This window comes from Cavia porcellus, unplaced genomic scaffold (genome assembly GCF_034190915.1).
Source record: "Cavia porcellus strain 051 isolate PalLab524CR breed Dunkin Hartley unplaced genomic scaffold, mCavPor4.1 scaffold_2, whole genome shotgun sequence".
NCBI classification, from domain to species: Eukaryota; Metazoa; Chordata; class Mammalia; order Rodentia; family Caviidae; genus Cavia; species Cavia porcellus.
The window spans coordinates 32,928,434-32,945,583 of record NW_026947485.1 but is presented as its reverse complement, the minus strand read 5'-3'; the positions used below and the strand labels follow the sequence as shown (position 1 = coordinate 32,945,583).

Here is a 17,150-nt window from a genome sequence, read left to right as displayed (position 1 = left end):
GAGCTACCACTGCCCACCACAGGAATGTGCAATGTTTAAATAACATTATGAGTGCAGACAATGATGGGGGAAACAATCCATCCTTCCAGGGGAAGTATAGTTGCTGAAGAGTTTTCTCAGTACAATGTGGAATCTGAAAGTTTAAATATACTCTTTTGACCCAACTCCACCTCTAAAGAAATACTTGCAAATGCTTAAAGTTATGTACAAAACAATTCCTAGCAGTACTTTTATAATGAAGAAAAACGGAATAGGATCCACACCCAACCACAGAGGAATAGCTAAATAATTTGTGCATCCATGTTCCACAATATAATGCAGCAATAACAAAGGAGGAAGCCAATTTGTGCAGGGCCCTTCCACTTCCCGTCCTGCAGCCCTCAGCCCAGGCCCCCATCGCTTCCCTTCCCTTCCAAAAACACTCACCATTATAGAGCCAACCACAGGGCCTTTGATCACCCACCACAGAGCTGTGCTGTCATTCATCTCCCAGCAGCTAAAAGATGGGCAGACAGAGAGAAAAAAGATCATATCCAAGACACACCTGCAGGGCACCCTACCCGCTGGCTGGGAGCTGGTCACTTTCTCCCCCTGCAGCTCCTGAGGAGGAGTCAGATGAAAGGAGAGCTCTCTCTGGTTATAAAAATGGGGCCTCTCTTGGACACCTGGGAAAGGGCTATGTATCTCCTTCAAATCCAGGGCTCGTGGGATTCTTTTACCCCCCTGGAAAAGGAAAAGAGCTAGGCCAAGAAGCAGAGAGGACTCAGAAACCTTGCACAGTCTCTTGTGTTCTTGGTAAAGACGTAGCTGACATGCACAGGGTCAAGGCTCAGTGGTTCCAGGGCTGGGATGGTTGTTCAGTGGAGTTCATGTACAAATAGGTGGCCCCTGCGAAGCCACCTGTACTAATTGACTCTGCGCCTGAGCTCTGCTTCTTAGGCATGTACTCACCCTGTGTCATCAAAGTAGAGCCTCAGCACAGCCCACACCATCACACACACAGTCGGCGTCCCTGAGGAAGCAACAAAGCCCATGGTAAGAGAAAAACTAATGTGTCCCTCAGTTCCACACATCCTAGGAATACTAACTGCCCCTCACATACGGCTTTTTGGACTCTTCATTTTCCTCAGAACCAGAGCTATCTTTTGTCCTGGGGACAGGGTCTAGGGCTTGACTTATCCCTCAGACAATGGGGTTCGCACAGGCAGAGAGGTCAAAAAAGGACCCAAGAAAGAGCAATTAGCCATCAGCACAGAGCACTGCTCCCTCCTCACAGCCACTCCTTGGAAGTCACAACTCAGGACATACCTGACCAGGAGGCCTGAGCCCATCCAGGCACAACAGAGACCTACCCCAGCCAATAATGATGTACCAGTAGAAGTATCTTCTCTCAGGGAAGAAGGTCTCCACCAGCAGTGTGAAGAGATACAAGCCCTCGATAAACAGCCAGAAGTAGTTGGACACAACGCAGTAGTGAAAGAAAACCATGACGGCCTTGCATTCCACCTACAGGGAGGCCAGCGACCAGGAAATTTCAGATTCTCTAGCTTCCAGAAAAATCCCCAAATCCAGCTCCACAGGACCAGGCAGTGAGTCCTGAGGGCCTTCAGCACTGGCAAGGTTGGGCTCAAATATCTCGAGGAGCTAAGGGAGAGGACATTCTTGGATGGAAGAGCTGAAGACGGTGGCATCCTGTGACTCTTTGTTGAAGCTGCCCAGGTTGGCAAATTGCATGCAGGGAAAGGACTGGTGGACAGCATAGGGCCACTAGGCTGGTCCTCCCCTTCTTCTCGCTCCTCCTTACTCTCTCAGAGAGAGGGGAGACAGAAGCAGTCAGAGGGCTCTGCAGGAGGCTCCTTTCAAGACAAGGATTTGGAAATCTCTCCAGCAGCAGCAAAGACAGAGAGTCTGGCCCCCAGGAGTCTCTTTTTACATAAACCCTCCACACACACTACCCAATCAGGGTCTGAACTCTTCCCTGTTCCAGCTCCATCAAAATCCAGCTTCCCTGCCTACATATTGCCTCCTCCAAACTGAGGCTTGGACCACTCAGCTCCTGGGTACCAACATAGCTGGTTAAATGACCAAGAGCCCAGCAAGCCCTCTCCAAACTTCAGGTGCCTCTTTAGGAGCAGGAGCTGGCATTTCCATCTGACTTTCCTTGTCTGCTTTACCAGGTACAAGATCCAGAGTGAGGGACTGCATACATTCTGGCTACTGGAAGTGGTGTTGTACCCTGGCTACTAGGAACTCTATGGCAATTCCAGGATGACTCACAGTAGAGTCTCTGCCTTTGCCTGCAGGAGCACACTTCCCTGGGAGGTGTCAGGTACATGTGGGAGTGATCCTGGGGTGGTGAGGTGGGTTCCCCCAGGGCTCACTCACAGTAGAGATGAAGCAGTGGTTGTTGTCCTGTTCTGCATACAAGATCCAGTCTTTGATGAAGACAGAGATTGCCCTCAGCATGAAGGACACGAAGAGGTTCATGTGGATGAAGTTGCGGGTGCAGTGCAGCTTCCTACATGAGCAGATCAGGGACCAGGAAGCCTTGAACTCCAAAGCACTCATGCTGTCCATGCTGGGGCTGCTCTGGGCCTTCTCACTGGCTTTGGCTCAATGGGACCTCTCCCCAGGCTACCCATTCTCACACCCACCTGACCCTCACTTCCTGGCCCCTGTATCTAGCCCCGACTCCACATGCATGCATAGACCTTCTGTGCTCTCTTGCTGCCTAGACCTGGAGTATAAAAACAAGCAAAGTAGATCTCCTGCCCAGCTTCTGCCCGCTGGGTGGCCCTGGACAAGCCAGGTGCCCTCTCTAGGGACGAGTTCCCATCTGCTGTGCTACAGGTGGCTAAATGCCTTCCCAAGTGGCCTCCCAAGGCTGGCACCCAGGGAGGGGACAGGGTGATGAGCTGCACTAGCTCAGAGGCTGCTGGGATCTCACCGGAAGCGGCACAGGATGACCATAGCAGTGGTGAGGGTGACCAAAGAAGTGCTGTAGCCAACCGTGTAGAGGGCCTTCACTGACAAGTAGTAATAGTCCTGGAGCAGGGCACAGAGCACAGAGGATGTTGGGCTCTCCATGGGGCCTGCCACTGCCCCCTGGGCCTGAGCTCCGGCTCCCTGGCAGGACCTGCCCCACTGAACCCGCTCCTCCTCCCCATCTTTCAGTGATCTCACCTTCCATTCTCCATCTATTCCTGGCTGACTGGTTCGCTTCCTTCCAAACTCTCATTCTGCACGTGCTCAATAAATGTCTATTGAAGGAATAGCACTGACCATTCAGAACAGAAAGTTGCCTTAGCTTAGAGAAGGGTCCAGGAAGCCCCTGGTGGGCCCAGTATTAATATTCCATTGCGGGGTCATGGAGAAACCAGCATCCTAAAGGCAGAAGCCTGGGTCAGCCTGAGGCAGTGACAGAGCATCTGGCCTTTGGGTCTGGGTGCAGAGCTGCTACTCTGGAGGGCTGCCGAGATCCTGAGTTCCCTAGCTCTGCCCACCACCACTGGGAGTGCGGGGCAGACACTCACCTGGTCCTCAGGCTCAGTTTCATTCTCATAAAATCCACATGCGTCAAAGTAATGAGGGAAGGGCTCAGACCAGCCTTCTTCAGTGCAGTTCCGGCTCACAGAGCCCTTGTCTGCCACGAAAGAAAACTTGTTAAGGAGCAGAAATGGCCACAAGGGCCCTGAACTCATATGCAAAAGTGGGAAGTTCTGGAAGCCCATGTCCCTCCCTGGGAAAGAGGGACAAGAGGCTCAAAGAATCAGTGACTTCTGGGGACTTGGAGCTTAGCTTTCACTAAGAAGCAGCCGTAGATGTAGTAAGGGGCAGACTGATTTCTTAACCAAAGGAAAAAGAATCGCCTCTGCCATCCCTCCCCTGGACTACTCCTAGGAGTGTTCTCTGCAACAGCCAGAGCCCCTCTCCTCGGCCTGGTCAGTGTTTCTCAAATGTCAATGTGCAGAACAGCCCTGAGACTAATCACCAATTCAGATTCCAGTGGCTCCAACTCTCAGCTCCAGGGATTCTTAACGGGACAGCTGCACCAATCTGGGAATTGCCTCAAGTGCCCATGAGGTCTGAGTCTTTGGCATATCTGGAGGACACAGTCATAGGCAGTACTTGAATTTGCAACTCAGAGCCTCCCAGAAGCAGGGACATTTTGTACCAAGAGAATTGTGTACCTGTCTTGCTTGCTTAATTAGCAAGGACCAGACCTTCACTAACCTAGCAACATTCTGTATTAAAATATCTGTTTAAATTTTTTTAAATATGTTTGCCTTTAAGGATCTGATGGTCTGTTTCCTGTCACTAATGTACTTTAATCTTCTTTTAATTGACTTCAAGGCCATTTTGTGGGATGTCTGAGAGGGCAGGGTCAGCCAAAGCCATTGAAAGAGTCATTTGCTGGTGGCAAAAGATAGCTATGGCTCTTTTAGCCTCCAATGAATATATGTTTCATTTCTGACTCATCCAGCAGCCTTCAAGGGAGGGCTGCTGATGTCCAGGGAAGGAGAGAGGTCCAGCAGCCCCTCTTTCTTCCAACCAGCACCTGAACAAGGTCCAGATGGATACCTATCCCCAGCCTGGCTTCCAATAAGCTACTTGGTCTCTTAGGACACCGAGATTGATTTTTTTCAGGGACTAGAAAATTGTGTAAAAGAAAAAACTAAATGTCAACATAAAAAGGTCTCTGGGGACACTGCTGAAGAAATTCCTCCCTTCCATGGTCTGGGCACCTCTAACGGACTCAGGAAGGAGGCAAGGAAGACTGTGGGTCGAGGAGACATAAGGCAGGAGGCAAAAGCCAAGGAGGGTAGTTCCCTGCCTGTCCGATCTGCAGAAATATTTAAGGCCAGTCTCTTCAGATATGTATTTCCTGGGGTCTGGGGAAGAAGAAAAGGGAGAAGCCTGCCAGGAAGGAGGGTTCTGTCCATGTGGTGGGACCAGCCTCTGACACTTCTCCAGTGCTGAGTGCTAAGGAGGAGCCCTGGCCAGCCCTAGGGCCACAGAAGAGTACAACTGTGTCCCGAAGTTCCACGTCAAGCCAGCCCTTTTCTAGAAAATCTCTCCTGGGCTGCCATGATGACTTCCTTCCAAGTTCCTCTGAGCACTTTTTCAGAAAGTCCAGAAGTCCCAGAGGAGTCTACATCTTGGCCAAACCCCACCCCACCCCAGCCTCATTTCCTCTCCGCTTTGACCACTTCAGGGTGGTGGGAAGAGGAAAGGGAAGCTGCTTTGAAAAATAATTTTCAAAAAAATGTCCTGAAGGAAAAACAAAAAATTTCCTTTCTTTTCTTTTCTTCCTCTTTGTGATACAGTGTAGGCTCAGAAAAGCATAAACCTTTTTGTTCCAAAACTGTTTTGTGAATATTGTTAAAATCTCCGGGAGATGGAGCACTCTTCAGAGTGACAATCCTGGCAATGGCGAAGCCTATTTAACTAGGCTGATTCGCCCCAGAAACTTCACAGGAGCGCAGAAGTTTAGGGCTGTGGTTCCCAGATGGAGCTATCGCCTAGGGAGCCAGCTAGCAATGCACATGTGCAGGCCTGCCCTAGGCCTATAAATCAGATACTCTGGGAGGGAAGCCCTAGAGTCAATATTTCAACAAACCCAGGTGTAAGTCTGAGAACCTCCATTGTATGTGACCAAGATCAAAACTATCAGGAACCATCTAATGCAGGGATCTTTACTTGCAGTCCATTAAAGAGCTTCTAGAGATATGTGACTCCTGAGAAATTGTATGCACCGGGTGCTACTTGTGCAATTTTCCATCAGACAACCAGTAACTACAGCAGAGAAATGAGCATGCAAAGAGCATGTACCCACAGAGGACCAAGCCCAGCCAGCAATGGGGATCCTATCCCAAAACTCCCAGGGCAGAAAATACAACTCTGACCAGCCTTTTCCTGAGAGAGCCAAAGAGTTACTGTCAGGAAAATTGAGCTCTCCTGCAAACATACATGTGGACAGGGTCAAATGCCTGCTGATCAACTTTCCATATCACCCACTGTTCATCTGCAAGGCTTATCTCTGTTCCCCAAGGACTGCGGTGGCATCAAGAAGCCACACCACACAGCAGCCCCAGATCTTTCTAATACACTGCAATTCCAACACCAGGCTGGGTTTGTGTCTCTGGGATCAGCAGGATGGCCTGTGACTCAGTTCCCAGCTGATTTGAAGGAACTCAAAGGAGGCTCTCAGAGGAATGCAAAGGCATGGGAAAGGGCAAGAAACAGAAATGGGGGTGCAGAGCTGGGCTCCTTCCCTGGAGCTCAACTCTCCATCATGGCCTCGGAACCTGCTCTTCCAAAGGGAACCCAGAGCTGCGCACCCTTCATCCTGAGACATTTCGCTCCTTCCCTGCTCTTTGTTCCCATTTCCACCTTTTTCTTAGGCCAAAATTCCATAGTAGCCTTGCAATAAGCCCTGTGTTTGCTCTTCTTGTTTCCAAATACACCTCTAGGAAGACTCCTTGACCCTTCAACGCTCGGCCTGCACGCTGTGTGTATTGTCCCTTCTGCTCTCTTGCTCACTGTGCATCCCCGTCTCTCAGTCACTGGAGATGCCCAGACCTGTGCAGCTCACATGCAAGTTCAGGAAGTATGTAAGAAAGCACATGCACACGCCTATGAACACATGTAGACTCCTTTTCTAAGCCCTTGAATCCCCCTGCTGAGTTTCATCCTCCTAAACAAGCTGATAAAGGCCTTCAACTTAAGGGTTATGTCTTCTGTCTTCCTGTGCCTTCATTTCCAGGAAGGTCAAAGGGATAGTGGACACAGCCTACCATTGCACTCCCACCCCATCCTAATCCCAGCAGCCAGAGTCAGGAGCTCCTGAAGCTGGGCTCCTGCGGGATGAACAAATGGACAGCAGTCTATCCTCTTACCCGTGTTTTCAGTTTCCCAGACTGCAGCAGAAAAAGAGAGAAATGCAGAGATGAGCAGAGGTTGAAGTCAGGATCTGCTCTCACTGACCACTTCCTCCTCTTCCCCACTCCCAAACACTGGACATAGTTCTTTTGAGGGCCCAGAAAGCACAAGGACTATAAGCTCAGGGCCTCTCAGCAAGGCATCTTCTGCCTCCACCTTCAGAGCAGAAATGCATAGAGGCCCTGTAAGGAGAGAGGTCGGTGCCCCTGCACCTCCAGCTTCCAGCACCCTGTGCAGCCACCACAGCCACCCAGCTTCCTGAGACACAAACAGGAAAGTGAGAAATTCTGTTCTCTCTCTTCCAAGTGGAAAGGCAAGTCTCACCCATCAAGCCTTGTGAACAGAGGTGCTAAGAGGCCTCATCCTAATGAGTTATTAAGAACGGGTATAAACAACACATTCATGGTGCCTCCTGCCAGAAGGAGGAGGCTGGAGCAAAGTGGAGCTTAAGGAAATCTCCTTTACTGTTGATTCATTTTGCCTTTGTGGCTGCTGTTGTTGGAAGGAACTGTCTTCATGTGGAATCCGATCTACAGTAGATGTTCAATAAATGCTAAATAAATGACTGAATGAAAGCAATACACTCATGGAGGAAGTGATTAAGTTGGTTTCTAAAGAATGAATGAGGAAGCAGGCTGAATCACAGACTGTCAAGTGTGCCTGACATCCCCCCTCACTTTAACTCTCCCTGCAGCACTCCCAGTCTCCTCTTCCAAACTCCCTTCTGGCCTGCTCTAGGTCATTCTCAGTCACCAGGCCTTAGGATGGGAAAACTCAGCTGCTATGCTCCTCTTCTGCTGCCAGGAGGCCCAGCGGTGGGTGGGAGGCGGGGTACATGATTTATCTACCTTCTCTGGTCTTGGGCCTGGAGCCACAAATAGGAGCCTGGGACCCCACTGTGCTACTATCTCTCTGGGTGCCATCTCTTCTAAGTCCCTTTTCCTCCAAGAGAAATTTGCCACCAATTTTGGTGGCAAAATTGTTGGCATTCATGGTCTGAAAGCCAGTTTGGTCAGGATAGGGCTCTGCTCCCAGAGAAGGTGAGACCATAAAGGTTTCATGCCTTTAGGCAGAGCATTTCTTTACAGGTTGAGCTAACATTGTCACTTTATGTATCACAGAGCTCAGCCACACTGCCTGCCCCACAGGCTCCTAGACAGACACAGAGCCCCAGGTCTCTCCATGGCACTTCAATGGCCCCTGTAAACCTTGAACACAAACAAACCCAATGCACCTCCTCCTGAACCCCACTCACCCAGCCTTCCCTACAGGGAAGGTGCCTTCAAACCCTTGCCTCCCAAGCCAACCTCTGCAAGCTGTGGACAACAGTTTCTTGTATACTCTGGGTCCTCTCCCAAGAACCCAGGACCCTAAGGGCACAGGACCCAGCTCCTCCTCTCCCATGAACTCAGTTTATCTAGCAAACAGATGTGCTTGTCACTGTGCAGCCTGGGCTCTGTGCCACGTCAAGGGGTTTGTAACCATGGACATGGGTGAGAACTGGGTATCAGCGGCCCTCACTTCTCTATTCTGCCTCAAGGTGTCTGATTCCACACCCCATCCATGTGTTCCTCAGGCCTCTGAGAAGCAATGTGGCTGTGCGAGTGACAGTGCTGATAATGTCAGCTGACAATTTACTACTGAGTGTTCAAAATGTTCCAAGTCCCAAGCTAAGTGACATCCATATACATGACCTCATTTTACCCTCATGGATGCCCGGGGAGGAAGGCACCAAGCCACATTCCATCTGGCAGGCCAGAGACTTGGGCTGAGGAACTGTCTTGCTGCAGGTGCCCAGGAGGGTAAGAGATAGAGCTGAGATCAACACCATGCCTCAGAGCCCAATCTTTCTCATCCTTGGGCACCAGGTGCTAGGTCAGAGTGACACCATCCCCTAAATGTGCAGGAAGGCCCATGGTGTCACCCTCCCCACCAGCAAGGGACTAGCTGCCCACCCACAGGGCAGCCTGATCCTTGATCCCTAGCTTCTGAGAAGGCAACAGGTTAGACTAGCATGGCCTGAGGAGATTTTGGACTATACCCACCTTGGTCTGGGTTGAAGATTTGGAAGAGTTCAGGGCAGCTGACCTCAACAACCTCACCCACACGGGCCGGTTTCCAACATGTGATGTTGTCCCACATGCCAGGGCATCCTGGGAGGATGAGAACCATGGTAAGCATGGGGCCTGGCCACATACAGACACTGTGCACATGACACACACTGCACACCACCCATGCAAGGCCCTTGCAGAGGCCAGGGTGTCTTACGAGGAGAGAAAGTAAGGCTTCTTGTCTGAGGGACACTCAGACCAAGGACACAACAGTGCAGGTAGCCCTGGGCTAGGGAGGGAGCCACACTTGGTTTTACAGCGGTCACTCTGGGATTGTGGGGAGGGGAAAAGCACTTGGCCACCCAAGAGTGAGATGCCATAGGTTCCCTCTGCCCACCGTGCCTCAGCTCCTCTCCTCCTCCTCCATGTCTTCCAGTGGCTTCCACACAGCCTTGCTTCAGCCCCACCTCCTTAGCTGGCTTCTCCCCTCCATGAACTGGGACAGGGCTGAGACTGGTTAACCTAAGGCTGCTGCCAGGGACAAGCAGTTGTACATGCTGGCACTTGGAGGAGGAGCACAAATTCATCAAATGAGAGGAGAGGACATCATCCAGGGAAGCCTGAGCTGTCAAGGCTGGAACTGTGAAAGGGCTTGGAGGATCGAGAGACAGGAGTAGCAGGGACCACTGTGGAGGCCAGCTCAATGTCATGGGACCTCGCTGAGGGAGCTGAAGGGAAGAGTGCAAAGAAAGGCTCTACGAATCGTTAGGACTTAATGACTTACTGAACCTGAACTTCGAGGAAGAAGAAGATCTCAAGCTTGATAACCAGGTCTGGGGGCTCAGGGACCCCCTCCCTGATCCTTCTGTCTACTGTGCACTCTCTCTTTCTAGCTGCCACCAGCCCCTCTTCATCCATCTCTGTCCTTCCTCTACATGGAACCAATTCTCACCGAGGTCACCCGTGACTTTTTTGCTGCCAAGTCCAAGGAACAATTTCAACCTGCACTGGGTTCTGCTTGCCCCACTGAGGGAATGCAGGTGTAAAGGCTTCCCTGCCCTGGGCCAACATGGGTGAGTTAGCACAGCCACCCGAGACCACAGTCCTCAGTACCCAGCCAGTCCTCAGGATTGATCGCATGCCGAGTTACCACTGGACAACCCTGCCTGGAGGGGCCCAAGACAATTCAAATGCAGCACCTGCCTAGCCTAGCTAGAAGGCCAGGCCACCTTCGCTCTACGCTCTACCTCCTTCTCCTCCATGCTCCTCATCCAGCCTTGCCGGTTCTCCCTCCAGACATTTGGGCAACCCATTTCCCTCCACTGGGACAGTAGTTCCAGCTTCCTCAGAGGTCTCCTCCCTCCAGCCCGCCCACTGAGGCTCCCAGCTTTTCCAAATGAGTACAGGTTGGTCCAGACCCCTGACACTCTCCATAGTCTTAGCATCCCAATTACATGGTATGGCACCTTAACATAGTACCTAGAGCATCTGCCCTCCACTCATCCTACTACGCCACTGCTCACTTTCACCCTAGCACAAGATAGTGGGGGGTAGGGTTCACCCAGGGACAGGGTACAAAGTGACAACACAGTGGGAAGGAGCCCTGAGAACCCCCCAAAAGAATGTATAGAGATGTCACAGAGATTACAGCCAAGGTGCAGCAAGGGAGGAAGAAACCGAAGTGTTAGGGAGTTTAAGAAAAGAGATCCAAATCCTCAGAGGGGTCTATAAAAATGGGCTACAGACAGGGCCTCTGTGTCATACAGGGAAGCGAGTGACCATGGTGTCCCATCTCACAGCCTGCTGGGAAGATTAATTAGAGCATACATGGAAAGTTCCCAGAACAGCACAAGGCTTACTCTGTGCATGTCCACTGCTGTCATTAGCATTAATGTTATTATTTTAATTAGGTGTCCTTAGGAAGCACTCTCCTGAGAGAGGCTGCCCACATGGGGAGATGACAGAGACCTACAAGGTGACATGAAAGCTTGATGGCTAGCTGCTGACAGGTCTCAGAGGACACCTGGGAGACAGCAGGCAGAAGAGGAGCCTTGGTGCAGGTCTCATAAGGTCATGGTCTCTCTGTCAAGGTCTATGATTTCTGAGTGCTATGCAGACCAGAAGGCATCTACAATTTCTGAATGCAGAACATGCCAATTTTCAGAATTTAGAATGTGCCCTGCAGTGATAATAGCCAGCAGCCTCCTGCTCATGAACAGAGTTTAGGAGCTGTAAATACCACCAAGTAAAGCATAGGACAAGGCCAGATGAAGAGACCTGGCCCAGGTCTCAGCAATGGCCACAACAGATTCTATTCTACCCATTATGAGAGGACCTCTCGCCAGTGCATAGTTGGCCATGACATCTTGTCCTTGAAAAAGACCCAGCAGCACATCTTTGGCTGCCATAGCCCATGTTGACCATGGACTGGCTGTGGAGCATGGCTGTGTCTGGCCCAGACCCTAGGAGCCCCAGCCAACAGATGTTCCCGTAATGCAGAACATTAGGCGCTGGCATAGCCAGCTGCTACTGCCAGCTGACGTTGCTGAGGTCAGAAGGCCACATTAGAGGGTGAAAGCAGGGATGGGGGTGGAAGGAGGGATACGAGAGTCAGGCAGGGTAGCATGAGGTGCAGCTGGGCTGGAAATCAGCAGACCTTGGGAGGCATTCTCTTAATAGTGGCATAGGGAGTACCTTCTGTGCACTGGGGACTAGCTGGGAACCAGGGCTCAGGGGTAGAGAAAACTAACCTGTGAAGTTTATGTCAGCAAATAGACAAGGAGAAAGGGCAGGGTCTCTCCTCAACATCTCCACTAGAAGCCCTGTGCTGGTTTCCTCTGCTACATATCACATTCCTGATGTGCACACAAGCCCAGCAGTTTCTGTTATGCACTGCTTTGGGTGACCAGAGCTCAAATCTGTAACAGACAATCCTCTGGGACTTGCAGATGCCTCAGGGACAGTCATGTTATTCTCACCAGTCTCACTGTCACTCATCTTTATTTTTTTTTTTTTTGTCTTTTTCCTTTTTATCGTACCAGGGATCGAACTCATCACTTATGCCGCTGAGCTAAATCCCCAGCCCCACTGTCACTCATCTTTGAGCCACTCCCTTCTTTGGGAGATAATAAATTCTTTGAGGTCTTGGATCAAGGCCTTTGTTCCATGTATCCTCACCTGGACCAGACTCAGAACCCCTTGGCATCCCGTAACTTTGAATACATCTTACTGTCTTTATTCTTGCTGTGAGTTGCACTGGAGGTGGGAGATTGGAATTAACTTGCTGGCACTCCAATAATGTTTCAATAGAATTACAAATAAGAAGGCCTTGGGTTTTTCTAGATTGGACAGTAATTTTGTCTCTGTCCATCACACAGACTACATTGGCTTTGATGTCCCCACCCATGCACAGTCCAGACTCAGAGCAGCTTATTTTGCTGGGACTAGAAGACCTGAAGAGCCCTTTCCTCTCCCCACTTCTTCTTCTTCTTCCTCCTCCCTCCTTTTCCTCCTCCACCTGTTTCTCCTTTTAACCTCTTTCTTTCTCTCTTTCCTCTTTCCTTCCCCCTTATTCACTCATTTATTCAAACAGTCAAGAAGAATGAGTCAGACACTGAAGAGCAGTATAGGAATAAAGAGAAAGAGCTCATCTCCGCCTCACAGATCTCACAGCCCAACTCATGCTAATGATTTTTGGATGCTATGCTGAATGATATATTTGCTCATATTGCTACTGGAAGTTTGTGAGCAAACTTAGTGTCTTCAAATGGCACAAATTGTTATCTTACAGTTTGGAGGACAAAAATCTGAAAAGAATCTCACTGAACTAAAATCAAAGAATCAGGGGGAGGCTGGAGAACCTAGATAAGATTGTTTTCCCTTGCCTTTCAAGATGCTGCCTATATTCTTTGGCTCGTGGCCCCATCACTCACCTTTAAAGTCAGTGGGTTAGCATCTATAAATCTCACCTTCTTGGACGCTCTTGTATTGTCACTTATAATGATTATCATGATTATACAGTGCCCACCCAAATAATCCAGGGTAATCTTCCCTTCTCAAGATCCCGTATAAAGAAAAATCCCTTTTGCCATGTAAGGTCATATCTTCACAGGTTTTGAAAATTAGGATGTGGGTCTAAATCTCTAGGCAGCTGTGGGGTAACCTTATTCTCACAAAGGAGGTTCAGACAAAGATCCATATGATCTGATTTGGTGGAGTGTGGAGACAGCACATTTGAAAAGTAGAAACGCAGACACAGAGAACTGTCAGGACAGGAGATGGCAGTGGTCCAGAAGAGACTCTGCAGGCCTTGATTTGAAGTGATGGCAACTGCGATGAAGAGGAGCCCTGCATAGGACAAAGTTTGGATGCAGAAATGACAGGGCTTGGGGACAGAATGGCTAGTGCTCAAGACCATGTGCTATTGTGTGTGATGTGACTTATCACTATGTCCCATGGTGAGTGGAAGTGACAAACCTGCCTCTAGAATACCCTTCACATGTGTCCGCTGTCTCAGTCTTCCTTCCCTCAGCACCCTAAGAAGCCACATGTGGAGGCCACATGTTGAGAGTGGCAGTGTTTCAAGACGGGAGGGGCCTGGATCCCTGAATGACTGTGCAAAGCCAGGCTCTATCTCCCATCTCTGCTGACCAAACTGGCTTATGACGTATGCAAACAGGAAATGTCCCTGTGCTAAGCCTCTAAGATTTGAAGGTTAATTTGTCACTGCAGCAGAGTCTAGGCTTTCCCACTTGTACAGATGAGGGTAGAAAAGTACCATAGATGCCATCAAGTTTCTGGGTTGGGTGTGTGGATGGATGGGCTATTTACTACAGTGGAGAGGGCAGAGTAAAAGCAGGTAGTGGGGGACTGGGTAAGTTAGAAGTAAAGGTTTTAGGATATATAGACATGGGGGAGGGGGTCAAAGAGCTTGGTGAAGACAGCTGTCACACAGGCAGACAGGAGAAAGCAGCCTGGAGAAGAGGATAGGAAAAAGTCAGATGCTGTTTAGACCATGGGCCTGGATAGGTCATCCAGCAAAGGAGTGAGCTCAACAAAGAAAAGTGGAGAGAATGAGCCTGGCCTCAAGAGAAAACAAAATGCAGACATTGATAAGAACTAGCAAGAAACCGAGGAAGCACATTTCAGGGAGGATGACCAATGCAGCCAATGCTAAATTCCCCTCCTCCCTTCATCACTCAGAAAACGCCAGAAATCAGAAGCGTTCCCCCGATTCTACCCACTGTGTCCCAGACACTCCTGGCACCAAGGAACCTGGCCTGAGGGGTTTCATACTGCACATCCGGGAGCACCAGCCGCATGTCCTCTGGGACTGTTCCAACCTAGGCCATTCTACACAAACTAGTCAAGGAGTGGCAACAGATTGTGACAGCAAGAGAGACAGAGTCCACTTAGGCAGGTCGAACTGAGAGAGAATGCAAGAGCTATTAGCCTTCAACTGGAACAAAATGAGGAGCTCATCTCAGGTTGTCATGGTGATAATTTTGTCCATCTCCACAGTGTTCAAAACTCATGAGACCAGGAGCACCACAGCGACAGACAAAGCTAGTTCCTCCCTCTGGAAAGCCACTCAGGATGCTCAGGTATTGTCAGAATGAAGCATTCATTAGATCACACAATTCAGGTAAAAAAGATACAATTTGGGGAAATCCACTTTACAGCCAGGATTTCTGTTCCACAAAAGGAGGCCCTTCGTGTGGTAAGTACTGGAGGAGAGGAACCGGACTAAGACTTGCCCCCCATCCAGAAGTCAGCTGTTACCAAAGTGCGACCTCAGGCCAATAACATCACCTGTCAACCAGCCAGAAATGCAGATGTTCAGACCCAATCTGAGCCCAGGAATCAAAATCTCAGAGTAAGCAGTGGCAATCTGCATTTTAGCAAGCCCTAAAGGAGGGTATGACATCCCTGGGTTTGAGAATGACTGGGCAAACACAGGACTCACTAGAAATGGAGCCCTTTGTGAGACTAGCATCAAACCCTACCAGGAATCAGTTCCTCAGAGCAAGAGTCCCTGTACCCAACATGGTTCCTGGTCAGTCCCTGAGCCACTGGGAAGCCCAGCCCTGAGGTAGCTCCCTTCTCAAGAATACAGGGATCCAACTGAGGCCCTGGAAAAGCCTAGACGATGGACCAACACAGCAACGAGCAGCCTTTTCCATCTGCCCTCTCAGTCTTCTCTGTTCTGCTCCTAGCTCCCCCAGGCCTCCCCCTTCAATCTCCTCAATGCAGGACCCCCACAAAGGACCACGTCCCTGGCCAGTAGCGTTCACTCCTCACAGCTGCCTGCTGAGCTCCCGGGGGTTCTGCCACAGAGACCACCATATGCATGACTACTCCATGCTGTTTCTAGAACAGTAAGGACCTGGAATCTGATGGACTCACACATGGAGCCACACATAGCTTCCCCCCCAACCAACCAGGCTTCTTATTCCTGGACTCATTTTCCTAGATTTAAGAGCTTGTGAGGAGACATACTATGTGTGCATACAAATATAAAACATTTATATACAAATATTTACACATAAATATGCTAAAATACAGAAAAGCTACATTCAGGTACATGCTACAGAATGATATTTTTGTCCATGAGCAATAGCACATCCCATGGGTGCTCCATGAAATTATAATGGGCTGGAAAACTCCTGTGACCCAGGGATGCCTCAGCCATTACAATGTGATATGAAACTCACTCACATTGTCATAGTGATGCTGGCATAAATAAACCCACTGTGCTGCCAACAGCATAAAACCATAGAGTGCACAATTATGCACAGAATATTGAACATGAAAATAAACCAGCGTGTTACTGGTTTACATGTGTGCTATACTTCATATCATTATTTTAGAGCTTTCTTCTACTTATACATCAAAAGGTGTACTTTAATGCCGCCTGCCATGTGTGTAGTCTCCTACATCTTGAGTTTACAGTGTTCTTGATTAAACCAGGAGGCCGCATGGAATGATCGATCATCTATTGTGTAAGTGCACTCTGATGTTCATCATCCTGCAACACAGTTCTCAGAAGACACTTCCGTCATTAAGCAAGGAATGAGCGTGTGTGTGTGTGTGTGTGTGTGTGTAAAAGCACTGCTGTGAGTTTACACTCACAAATCATGCAAAAAGATGTTAAGGGCTTTTTCATTCATTATCAAGTGTATTTCAGGGACATCACTACCCTATGGCCAGCACCTGTGCAGGTGTGTGTTCAGGGACGCATACACCTCCCTGAAAAGGCAGAGCAGAGAGGACCGGCCTCTCCCAGTTCACCCTGAGCACCCCTTTTAAGGGTATAATGGCACATCTGCCGATCTCTGTTGCTCCTAGGTTTACATGGCCTACCTGTGCTACCGGCTACTCTTAGCCCTGAGATCATACGGGGTCCCAGCAGGTGATGATCTTTGCTAAACCTGTGGTTCACAAACCTGGATGCACTTTAGAATCTCCTGTAGGCTTTTAACACAGACCTGCTTGAACCCACCCAGATATTGAGATGTTGGGCTGGAGAAGAGGCCTAGACACAGGCATCTTGCAGTGCAATGAGCAGGGTCACTTCTGTGTATTTTACAAGTGTGTTTAATCTGCAGCCAAGAGGCCCAACTCCAGTAGAGGAGGGCCTTAAGAACAGGCCTGAGCTTGGAGTGGTATGCAGGGAAAAATTCAGGCCTCTACTATAGCTGAGAGTGGAAAATTGCTCTCCTACTACCTGAGCCCTGAAAAAGTACCTCTTGCAGGTGAGGTGCAGACTGAGGTGAGCCTGCAGACTGTAGGCTGATGAACCCCTTTGCGAGTGGGCCTCCCCAGTGGGCTCCCATCACCCTGAACTATCCCCTCTCCTTCCCCATCAGCTCAGTGCTGAGGGTCTCCATAGCCCATGGTCTTCTGTTTTTCACTAGCTCTGAGTTCTTCTTGAGAGTATAGAGACTACACTAGGATGTGGGTCAACACATGAGACTGAGACCCTCTGCTACCCCAGGCCTTACAAAACAAACGCCCCCAGCTTCTGGGCAATTAAGAGCTTGGGATTCTGGACACACATTTAAGACCCTCCTCTATCTAGCCTCATTTCTATGTCCTCCCCTGTGGCTGTCTGACCTTTTCCTCTAGCAAGGAAGACAGCCGAGGTGGGGTGCCTCC

General features: G+C 49.7%; 1 protein-coding gene across 11 annotated transcripts in view; it reads right to left on the bottom strand.

Moving 5' to 3' along the window:
* The window catches only part of Adcyap1r1 (ADCYAP receptor type I), a 110,971-nt gene that overhangs the window by 20,666 nt on the left and 73,155 nt on the right, over positions 1–17,150 (bottom strand). For 8 of the 11 annotated variants that reach the window (XM_023564288.2, XM_063240339.1, XM_005002847.4 and 5 more), the window contains 8 exons: positions 8,988–9,095; positions 6,900–6,920; positions 3,534–3,643; positions 2,948–3,045; positions 2,386–2,518; positions 1,353–1,506; positions 952–1,012; positions 427–496 (listed from right to left, as the gene is read on the bottom strand). In XM_023564288.2, the coding sequence (XP_023420056.1) occupies positions 427–496; positions 952–1,012; positions 1,353–1,506; positions 2,386–2,518; positions 2,948–3,045; positions 3,534–3,643; positions 6,900–6,920; positions 8,988–9,095 (755 nt within the window). The remainder of the gene's footprint in view (positions 1–426; positions 497–951; positions 1,013–1,352; positions 1,507–2,385; positions 2,519–2,947; positions 3,046–3,533; positions 3,644–6,899; positions 6,921–8,987; positions 9,096–17,150) is intronic. The other 3 variants (XM_023564284.2, XM_023564286.2, XM_023564287.2) reach the window with 2 other exon arrangements.